The following is an 11,079-nucleotide window of genomic DNA, read 5'->3' as shown; positions in this document are numbered from 1 at the left end:
TTATATATGATGATTTTCACCTAAGTTGATGCATAAATACATACATAGGTGATAAATAATATAGTGACAAAGCAAATAAATTCTTGTGGGTATTTCATGACTCGGAGCATGAGAGGCCCCGCCTTTGGAGTACGTGAACGGTTGATGTGCGTAGTATGAAAAAATCCGTCAAATCAAGATACCAACTTTTTCTATGGCGATGTCTCCTCGTTCTCTGTGTTTGGCCCGGCCCCCTAGGCATCAAATAATGATTAATCCTTTGCTTTAAAAAAAAAAATCATTTGACTCTTTATAAAAACTCGTTAAACTTAATCAATATCAAGATAAAGACTCATTGTCGCGACAATCATTTCTGGATGCGCAGACCTACACCAATCCCACCATTGAAAATGTTGCCGCGCGCGTAAAATGTCATTATCGACGCGAATATATGCATTTTTTTCCAAATCCCAATCAGACTCGATTTCTTAGGCCAACGTTGTCTTGATGATAATCAAGATGATTTCTTATCAATTAAGCCGTTCTAGCCCTAAAGATGTTGACATTGGGGCGCTCCATAACTTGTGATGGGCGCAATCATTTTGTGGAGTGCACAAGTTGTGCGAAGCTTATCTATTTTCCGATAGTGATTGTCGCAATCGATGGGGTTCCTTCCTTTTTCCATCTTTTGGCTGGATGCTATGATGGTGAATCTATAATTGGGTTTTTTTTTTTAAGGTGGAGTCTATATTTCACCTTTTCTGTCTTGCCCTTTGTGGGTAATCCTTTCCTTGTTTGTGTCGGTTCAAGGTTTCTCAATTAAACATGTTCTTTTGGGTGAAATTGCTCACTAGTGGCACTATAAATCCAGCTCCTACCAGAGATGATATTAACTTTTATTTTCCTAATTATTAGGCATGGATTTTATTTTTTCAACCTTTCGATAAATTGGTGAATTTAAGAAGCAAATTGGTATGGTTAAGAAATAAAAACCCAATGGTGATCCAAATCGAATTAGTTTATATGCAAGCTATGGAGCAACAAGTGTTCAACAAGCACTACTGCTAGACAAGTGATGCCTAGACAACACCTATGATAGCCCAACGTAACCTAAATGAGTGATACACTGATAGCATATATGGGAATTCCTTAACACAAGTAAACACTCATGATGTGCATTTCGATGCACATACACGAAATGCTACAAAGAAAACCTCACTATTTTTTTCATTAATTCATGGGAAAATTCCAAATAAGGGCTTAAAGTGTTCCCTTTTTTTTCTCATATAATGGCCTAAAGTAGACTTTATTTTAAATAAGGGCTTGAAGTGCTATAATTTTCTCAAATAAGGGTTTGAAGTGAAATTATTTCATATAAATACCTAAAGTAGCCATATTGGTCTCAAAGAAGAGGCTAACCTTGCTGATTGAAAGGCATTTTCATCTTTACAAAAATTCCTTTTTTTTTTCTTTTTTTTTGTTATTTTCTTTTTCTTTTTTCCCCCTTTTCCATCAAATTGCTGGACTCAGGCAACGGCTCCTCCTCCCTAGCATTGGGCAAGGATCGCCTCACTTGGGCTAACAAGGGCAACCTTCACCCTCACCCAACGCCAGCAAAGGCAACCCTCACTTGAGGCATGGCAAGGAGAGAAAAATAAAAAATATATACTTAGAATTTTTTTTTTTACTAAAATACCATTTCTCCAATGACAAAATAGTCAATGGCTAGCCAAAAGTCCTTATTCGAGAGAATTTGGTCAATTCATTTTTTTTCTAGCCCTTATTTAAAATAACGGCTACTTCGGGCACTTATTTGAGAAAATGAGAGCACCATATGCCCTCATTTGAAATTTTTCCTTTATTCATCAATAAATAAGCCAAATTACAAGAAAAACACAATGCATATTTATATCTAAAACACTTAGGAAATTCTAATTTTATAATAGGAAATATGTAAACTAATAAGAAATTCTATCCCATGATATCTTAAATATGTAAATGATAACTATTGAAACAAATCATCCAAGTATTCTAAAATAATTTCTAAAATAAAGAAAGACAAGAGAATAAATAAAAATCATATTATTTAAAAACATGCATCCCATGTCATCAACTTGGGAACAATGGGCGCCGTCCCTAGCACCTAGGGTTGAACCAAGCCTTCAGCATCTTAACTCAAAACTCAAACCGTTGAATCCATGAAGAGATGAGACTTTGGCTACCAAACATAGAACCTTGTGGTTGGACTTAGGTCCCAGTTGCCCAGACCCATGACCTTTGGGTGCTTGCTTAGGTCATGTTTGCTAACTGGCCAAATAGTAAAAATTTCTATTCTTTTGTTCCCATGAGCAATTTTGGAATAGAATCATGTTTAGTAAAATTTTGTTCTCGGAAACAAATTTCTATTTTTTTGTTCCCAAAAGTAGATTTGGAACAGAATCAAGAATAAAAAAATAAAAATAAAAAAGGTTGATTCTTGTTCTTGGGAACAATTCTAAAATCAATTTCTCTTTTTATTTTATTTTTTCTTGTTCTTCTTCCCTTTTCTTCTTCTTCATCTACTGCCACCGCTGTGGTTGCTGTTCGCCATCCGTCACCCACCGTCGCCAATCACCAGCAACTAGTTCGGTGAGGCTCAAAGGGGCTGGGCGAGCCTCGTCGGTGGCCAAGCGGGCCTCCCTTAGCCCCGCTGAGGCTCGCCCGAGCCTTGCCCACCTCGCGCCGAGGCTCGGCCGACGATGGCCGTCCTCGCCAAGGGTTGGCAACACTCCGATGAGGTTGCCAACTCGTCTAGCCAGCCGCCGACCAACCCGTTGACAATTGGCCACTTGAAGAAGAAGAATATGAGAAAGAAAGGAAAAAGAAAAGAAGAAAAAAAGGAAAAAAAATAAAAAAAAAAATTAAAAATTAGAAAAAAGAAAATGATTTGGAGATAAAAATTAGAAATTTTGAGAAACTTGTTATACTCAAAAACGGAATAGATTTCTATTCCGAAATCTATGAGGAGAAATCTCGAGAATTGAAATTTTGGCCTCTTCTCTCGCCTCCTCCTCCGCCTCTTCTCTAGCCTCTCCTACCAAACGCCTCCTTAAAATGCTTAGAAATTGCCCTCCGCCTCTTCCGCACCCCTCCGTTCCCCGCGAACCGAAGCCCGCAACAGATCCGAGCACCGCGCCCTCCGCCTCTTCTCGCCTCCTCCTCCTCCTCCGCACTCGCCTCGCTGCTCCGCCTCCGCCTCTCCGCCTCCCCCTCCGCCTGCACTCCGCCTCTTTGCTCCACCTCCGCCTCCGCCTTCGCCTCTCCTCCGCACCTCTCTCCGCCTCTCGCTCCACCTCCCGCTCCGCCTCCGCTCTCCTCCGCCTCTCTCCGCCCCTCCGCTCCGCTCCGCCTCCGCCTCCGCCTCTCCTCCGCCTCTGCTCCGCCTCTCCCTCTCCGCCTCTTTGCTCCGCCTCCGCCTCCGCCTCCGCTCCCGCCTCCGCCTCCGCTCCGCCTCTCCGCTCCGCCCGCCTCTTGCTCCGCCTCCGCCTCCGCCTCCGCCTCTCCGCTCGCCCGCCGCCTCCGCCTCTCCCTCCGCCTCCTGCTCCGCCTCTCCTCCGCCTCTCCGCCTCTCGCTCCGCCTCCGCCTCCGCCTCTCCTCTACCTCTCCTCTCGCTCATCAAACGAATTTCTATTTTGAAATAGAAATTCTAATTATCAAACAGTTTTTTTCTTTAGAAACACGCCCAGAAATAGAAATGGATCAAAGTTTCTAGAACAGAAAGACTTCAAATGGCTTAGTCTCAAGACCTTATCAAACACACCCTTTAATCAAATTCGAGACTTCAATGCTTAGTCTCAAGACCTCTGGATTGAACCCTTGAACCTAAGACCCCAACGCACGCCACTAGACAACAAGGCAAGACGAGACCTCGGTGTCCTACTTAGTGCCTCATATATAATCTCGGGAGCCTAGAGATTCCAATACATGGATGTTGTAAATTGACCCTGGATCATCCACATAAGGATCCTAGTCCACAGCTAATACGCCACTCTCCTTGGTTCTTGGCACAAGGATCAAGGTCTATAGATATGGATAATTCGATGTGCGCTAAACTTGGATCTCAAAAATAGTTTGGAAATACAAAGGTCTCAAAATGACTTTTAGCTTATTTGAAAAGTTGAATTAAGAAATGCTAAACACATATTCTGAAAATTAACGACTTCGAAATCTCCAACATAAAGATCTTAGAAAAAAAAAATCAGCAATGTCCAATCCCCAAGAGACAAATGGCCCATCATATGCTTTGCTTTTGTTTGGAAATTCCTTGAGCCATTATCAACCAGTCACAATATGCTGCTGGATCTTTCTTAGGAATCCAGCTAATCGCCGGCTGTTGGAGTCCCGACATGCTAATGCAATTGATGAACGGGACACTTCAATTTCAGCTTGGATCGACTAATATAAGTCTACGCCTGGGGTTGATAGACTTTAATTCAAGGGCTGGCTCCTAGAGAAGCCAAATCAATCAATTCGGACCAATCCAGGTTCTTGTCATTATACTATTCCAACAACTACTGTAAGGGTGCCAAAGTTCACGTCCAAGTTCAGCGATATGGAAGTCGCCGGATTGGAGACAAATCAGTTGTCCCTGTCATGACGTTAATATGTGCATATTATATCCTGACGACGCGGAGAAAAGCATCAGCTAATTCACCAATAGGGCAATAATAAGTACCTAAACCAGAAGATGATAATGTAATCTTTTAAGGAAGTTCAACCTTCATAACGAGAAAAGGATAGAGCTTACGCGTCCGTGTATCGTAACAACAACTCAATCAAGATGCAAGTGATTCTCTCTTCTCTTTGGCTTAAAAAGGAGCTATGTATGTGCATGGAATTGGGTGATTGTTTGTACGCACCGTGCGTGCGCGGGCTTAATAATCGTGATGCTTATTTTAATTTGAATTTTGTAATATACATGAGTAATATTTGTAAGTTGATAAAATTTCAGTCATAGAGTGAATTTCGTCGTTAAAAATAATAAGAGAATGATGATAAGAAGCGGAGATCATAGAAGAGAATTCCATGTGACTGTCAAAGGTGCAGACAGTGGGTTAAAGAGATGGTGCTTTTTGGTACAACATAACTTTCTTGTCAGTCAATATAAGAGTAGGTGCAAATGGATAGTTACGGGAGGAACCAAATGAAGGTGGGATATTATCAAAAATGTAATTTATATCTTTTTTTGACTCTTTAATATTTCATATATGGATAATTTAGGAAAACCAGTAAAATTGAGACAAAAACCACTATTTCACTTAATTACGTGGATATTCAATTGATTGTCTGGAACAGATCTGCTTTGAGAACGGACCAGAAAAAATCAAGTGATCCCTTTATCTCGGGGAGCTTCTGCACAATGAATTACGTTTGAGCCGTTTGTCTTGCTGGAAATTAGCTGGTAAAATATTGTAAAACATTGGGCCGTCCATGTCTAGTGATGGGGGCAATCATTTTGTCGTGTGCACAATTAGGGCATTTTTATCTATTCCCTATAGAGGTTGTCACAATCAATTTGGCAAATTTTTATCTTGCCTAATGTTATGATTGGAAATTTATAATTAGGGTATCTCCGAGGGGCATCTATATTTCATCTTTCTGTTTTGCACTCTAGTCGTAAAACCGGTTGATCCAAATTGAATTAGTATATGCTAGCTATGGAGCAAAGAGAATTAAACAGACACTTCAAGACCCAATGAAGATGTCACATCATTAATCAAGATTAGAATTTGGAACAATGGTGTAACCTTCCCATAGAGACTTCTTTTGATGTGCCTACTGTTGTTGGTGACTATTATTTTCAACACCTCTCAATTAAAAAAAAAAAAACTTTATAGTTCTATGACCATTATTATCAAGTTCATAAGAGATTGAAACTTTGTGTGCACAAAGAAGTGTAAGCTCTTAAGTTTAGTTTAGGATCAACAATCAATGCACCTATTGAGGAAGCAATTTAACGATGATCTGACCAATCAATCTAGTCATTGTCTATGCAATTTTTTTTTTAATTTTAAAAGAAAATAAGGCAATTTACAATAATCAACATTTGGTGATTGATTTTGATGAATAGGAATGTCACATTCATGAGGCATAGAAGAATCTCTCTTCAAGCTAGACAAAGGAAAAGTCACTTGTTTCAAATTCCTCGAATTCTTTTGTTGTAGCAATGGATTTCTAGGACTTTTTGCGTGCCCAACTAATCCCATCCCTATTAGATGTGTTAGTACCCCCATCCCATGTGTAATATTATGTTAGTGGGCCCCAAGAGAAGAAATAGAAAAAGAAGCTAAAAAGCCGATAAAGCAAAAAGGAGAGGGGAGAGGGTTTGGTTAAATAGAAGCTGAGGGCCCTCGAGGGCCCTCGACCATAAAGAAAAGAAGAAGAAGAAGAAGAAGAAGAAGAAGAAGAAGAAGAAGAAGAAAAGAAAGGGGGGAAGGAAGGAAAGGGGTTTTGGCACGTGCACGCCTCAGACGCCTCGCCAAGCCAACTCGACTCCATAACGCAGCACCTGGTAAGAGATTAGGCCCCTCGTTCGTCCAATTGAAGTAATTTTTGGATTTAGGGCTCAAATTCAAAAATTTTGGAAAATCGAGCGCGAAGTCTGATTTTGGAGTCGCTAAGCCGTGTATTTTTGTAGGAATTGAAGTTTAGAGTGTTGTGGAGCCATGGGATTTTATGGATCGTGATTGAGCTTATGGTTTGTCCGAAACAAAATTTCAAAGTTTCCCGCGCGAGTGAACAGTACGCATCCAGCAGCTTCGGGCCCATATTTTGTCATTTTTCGGCTTGATTTTGGGACAGTCAAGTTGGGATTCTTGTAATATGTGTCAAGGGCTCTCTATTCACTATAAATATGTTCGGATTAGGATTCAAAGGAGAAAGTTAAGGCGCGATCAAGTTTTGTGCTTAAACTCCGTGTTGCGAATGGCTTAAACAATCGCTTTGGTTATGCGATTTGTTAGCGCGTAGAAGTCCTTTTGTTAGAGTTAAGGCATAATTTAGTCATTTTGTAGTCGAGATAGAATTTTATTATATTTTAACATTATTCTTCAGTTATTTGATAGGGCCATGAGTTCGACGATACAAGTATCGTTTGTCGTTTGGTTGTAGACGACGAGGTGAGTGGTATTATATCTTCTTTGGTATTATAAAATCGTGTCTTGAAGTATGTATGTATATATATTGAATCAAGAAGAGCATTTTTATTACATAAAAAGCCATATCGAACAATTGCTACTCTTTGGTTGATTGTGAATGTTTGAAAAGCATGTTATACAAGGTTTCTGGAGAAACATATATGAAATTGCTTTGTGACTAATTTATGAAAATGTTTATGATGATTTGAGAAACGGATATGAAATGGATGATGGGCTATGTTGCAAAATGTTATTTATTTGGTTTAAGATATCGATTTCTGGATTTGATTTCTAGTATTGGAGAATGGTTATTTATGCTCAATATGATTGTGAACCCAGTGAGGGGTTTTTGGGGTATGCATACCAAGTTTAGAATATCCTTCTAGGCCCAACCATCAGTTTTGTAGGTGGAGACCTTGCCAATGGGAGAATCTTGGTCGCCTTGTCACAAGACGTTGTGTCGTGACCATGGTTAGTTATTGAGCAAAAGATTGATCAATGGATAGACCATTGATATGTGTTTTTGATGGAGATTATTCAATGGAGTCAACCATTGATACTTGACTTTTGATGGCGATTTAAATGAGTTTTCCATATTAGTATAAAACTTTGATAATAAGAAATAACTCATATAAGATTCAATATGTATTTTATATATTGAGTTGGCGTTATGAAGTTTGGTATTGCTTTGTATACATGTATAGTGGTAGTTCAATCTGCTTAGAAGATATGTACTACTCACTGAGCTATTGTTGCTCATTCCACTCCTCCTTTAATCTTTTCAGGTTCCTCAGTTAGCGGCGAATAGAGCGAGTGTGCCATCAGTAGGAAACTTTTGGGGAGTTCTATTTTGTTTTTGGTATGGTTTAAGGAAGTGGTGCAAATGATACTTACTAGTAGTTGGATCGTCTGAGTTTTAAACGTATATCTATTTTCTCTTTTTGGTGGATTATAGAGACTCTGATGTTGCAACCAATTTGTTGGTTTATCTGATAAATATATGGTTTGAGATATATAAGTTAATATCAGTCTGTTGGTTGTGTTTGAGGCTGCGTCCTTTGTAAAGAAGGACGACCGTGTCATCCCCATTCTTTGTAGTTTTAGGGTGTGACACCATGTGCATTAGATAATTGCTAGAGGAATAGAAATATGTGCTTCATTGGGTAAGTCCAAAAGAACACGAAGGTGAGGTGATTACACGTGTGGATTCCGCCTAATTCGACCAATCAAGTCAAATGACGCTTGCTTCAACAATAGCTAAAAGAGATTTGAGTAACTGATAGAAACACCCTATGCCAACTTCAAGATGATTGATATAGAAAAATTCCCCTTTTCAACCTTACCAAAAAAAAAATTCCCCTTTTCAATGGTCAAAACTCTAAAGCTCATTGAAGCTCACTTTCCCAATACGCTTGATCAATTGATATTTGTAAAAAGTCTGGAACAAATCTGCTTTGAGAACGAACCATAAAAAATCAAGTGATCCTTTTGTCTCAGGGAGCTTCTGCATAATGAATTACGTTTGAGCCGTTTGTCTTGTCGGAAATTAGCTGGTAAAATACCCGCTTCATCTTTTGCCTTTTGACGTTGTTTAGAAACATGATTTAATATATAATTTTTTTAATCCATTAGAAATCTTCACTCAGATTTTGGAAATAAATTTCCGCCACTTGAAAGGACTCAACATTTTCTAGAATCTGATTTGACTTCCACCACCACCAACACCATTCCCATATTCAGGACTCAAGATATCAAGGAAAGAACTCAAGATCCTAATAACCTACTCTTCAAACCCGATGCCTGATGGGCCATGTAACATTAGGCTAGTGGGCCCCAAAAGAAGAAACAGAAAAAGAAGTTTTAAAGGCCCCAAAAGAAGAAACGGAAAAAGAAGTCGAAAAGCTAAAAACGCAATAAAAAAGAAAAAAGAAAAAGGAGATGGGAGAGGGCTCGGCTAAATAGAAGCTGAGAGTTTCCTCGACCAAAAAGAAAAGAAAGAAAAGAAGAAGAAGAAGAAGAAGAAGAAGAAGAAGAAGAGAAAGGGGAAGAAAGGAAAGGAGTTTTGGCATGTGCACGCCTCGGATACCTCACCAAGCCGACTCGACTCCATAACGCAGCATCCGGTAAGAGATCGAGTCCCTCGTTCATCCAATTGAAGTAATTTTTGAATTTGGGACTCAAATTCGAAATTTTTGGAAAATTGAGCGGCGAAATCTGATTTTAGAGTCGTTGAGCCGCATATTTTTGTAGAAATGGTAGTTTAGGGTGTTGTGGAGCCGTGAGATTTTACGGATCATGATTTGAGCTTATGGTTTGTCCGAAACAAAATTTCAAAGTTTTATGTGCGCAGTGAACAGTACGCGTCCAGCAGCTTTGGCCCGTATTTTGTCATTTTTTGGCTTGATTTTGGGACGGTGAAGTTGAGATTCTTGCAATATGTGTCAAGGGCTCTCTATTGACTATAAGTACGTTTGGATCGGGGTTTGGAAGAGAGAGTTAAGGCTCGATCAAGTTTTGCGCTTAAACTTCATGTTGCGAATGGCTTGAACAATCGCTTTGGTTATGCAACTTGTTAGCGCGCAGAAGTCCTTTTGTTAGAGTTAAGGTGTAACTTAGTCATTTTGTAGTCGAGATAGAATTTTATTAGATTTTAACATTATTCTTCGGTTATTTGATAGGGCCTTGAGTTCGACGATGCAAGTATCGTTTGTCGTTTGGTCATAGACGACAAGGTGAGTAGTACTATATTTTCTTTGGTTTTATAAAATCATGTCTTGAAGTATATATATATGTATATGTATATGTATTGAATTGAGAAGAGCATTTTTATTGCATAAAAGCCAGATCGAACAATTGTTACCCTTTGGTTGATTGTGAATCTTTGAAAAGCACGTTATACAAGGTTTGTGAAGAAACATATATGAAATTGCTTTGCAACTGATTTATGGAAAGATTTAATGATTTGAGAAATGAGTATGAAATGGATGATGGGCTATGTTGCAAAATGTTATTTGTTTGGTTTAAGATATTGATTTTTGGATTGGATTTCTGGTATTGGAGAATGGTTATTTATGCTCAATTTGGGGTATACATACCAGGTTTATGATATCCTTCTGGGCTCAGCCACCGGCTTTGTAGGTGGAAACCTTGCCAAAGGGAGAATCTTGGTCTGCCTTGTCACAAGGCGTTGTGTTGTGACCATGGTTAGTTATTGAGCAAAAGATTAATCAATGGATAGACCATTGATATGTGTTTTTGATGGAGATTATTCAATGGATTCAACCATTGATACTTGACTTTTGATGGTGATTCAAATGAGTTTTCCATATTACTATAAATATTTGATGATAAGAAATAACTATTATAAGATTCAATACGTATTTTATATATTGAGCTGGCGTTATGAAGTTTGGTATTGCTTTGTATATATGCATAGTGATTGTTCGATCTGTTTAGAAGATATGTACTACTCACTGAGCTGTGGTTGCTCATCCTATTCCTCCTTTGATCTTTTTAGGTTCCTCAGCTAGCGGCAAATAGAGCGAGTTCACTGTCGTGGGAAACTTTTGGGGAGTTCTATTTTGTTTTTGGTATAGTTTAAGGAAGTGATGCAAATGATCCTTACTAGTGGTTGGATCATCTAAGTTTTAAACGTATATCTCTTTTCTCTTTTTGGTGGATTATAGTGAGATAGCTAGTACAAGCACCTAGAGGGAGAATGAATAGGTGTAAAAATATTTTCTCGAGATAAGAGAGCAATACTAAGCAGACAATAGAAAGGAAGTTCTCCTTTCATTAACAAAGCAAATTATGATCAAAGTAAAGCAGAGAGTAGGGAAGAGAAAATGAACACAGAAATTATAGTGGTTCGGCTTATTCCAAGCCTATGTCCACTCTTTCACACTAAAAACCCACGGGCTGGAT

General features: G+C 38.9%; 1 protein-coding gene across 1 annotated transcript; it reads left to right on the top strand.

The window, feature by feature from the left end:
* Positions 1 to 2,717: 2,717 nt before the first annotated feature.
* LOC120287327 (leucine-rich repeat extensin-like protein 3) lies at positions 2,718 to 10,756 on the top strand. The gene is made up of 5 exons (XM_039300097.1): positions 2,718 to 2,736; positions 3,081 to 3,514; positions 9,834 to 9,887; positions 10,254 to 10,358; positions 10,673 to 10,756. Exons 1-5 carry the CDS (start codon positions 2,718 to 2,720, stop codon positions 10,754 to 10,756), a joined length of 696 nt encoding a protein of 231 aa, XP_039156031.1.
* Positions 10,757 to 11,079: the final 323 nt, after the last annotated feature.

This window comes from Eucalyptus grandis, chromosome 8, assembly GCF_016545825.1.
Source record: "Eucalyptus grandis isolate ANBG69807.140 chromosome 8, ASM1654582v1, whole genome shotgun sequence".
NCBI lineage: Eukaryota > Viridiplantae > Streptophyta > Magnoliopsida > Myrtales > Myrtaceae > Eucalyptus > Eucalyptus grandis.
Note: the sequence above shows the minus strand (reverse complement) of the source record. Positions and strands in the feature narration are given on the sequence as shown.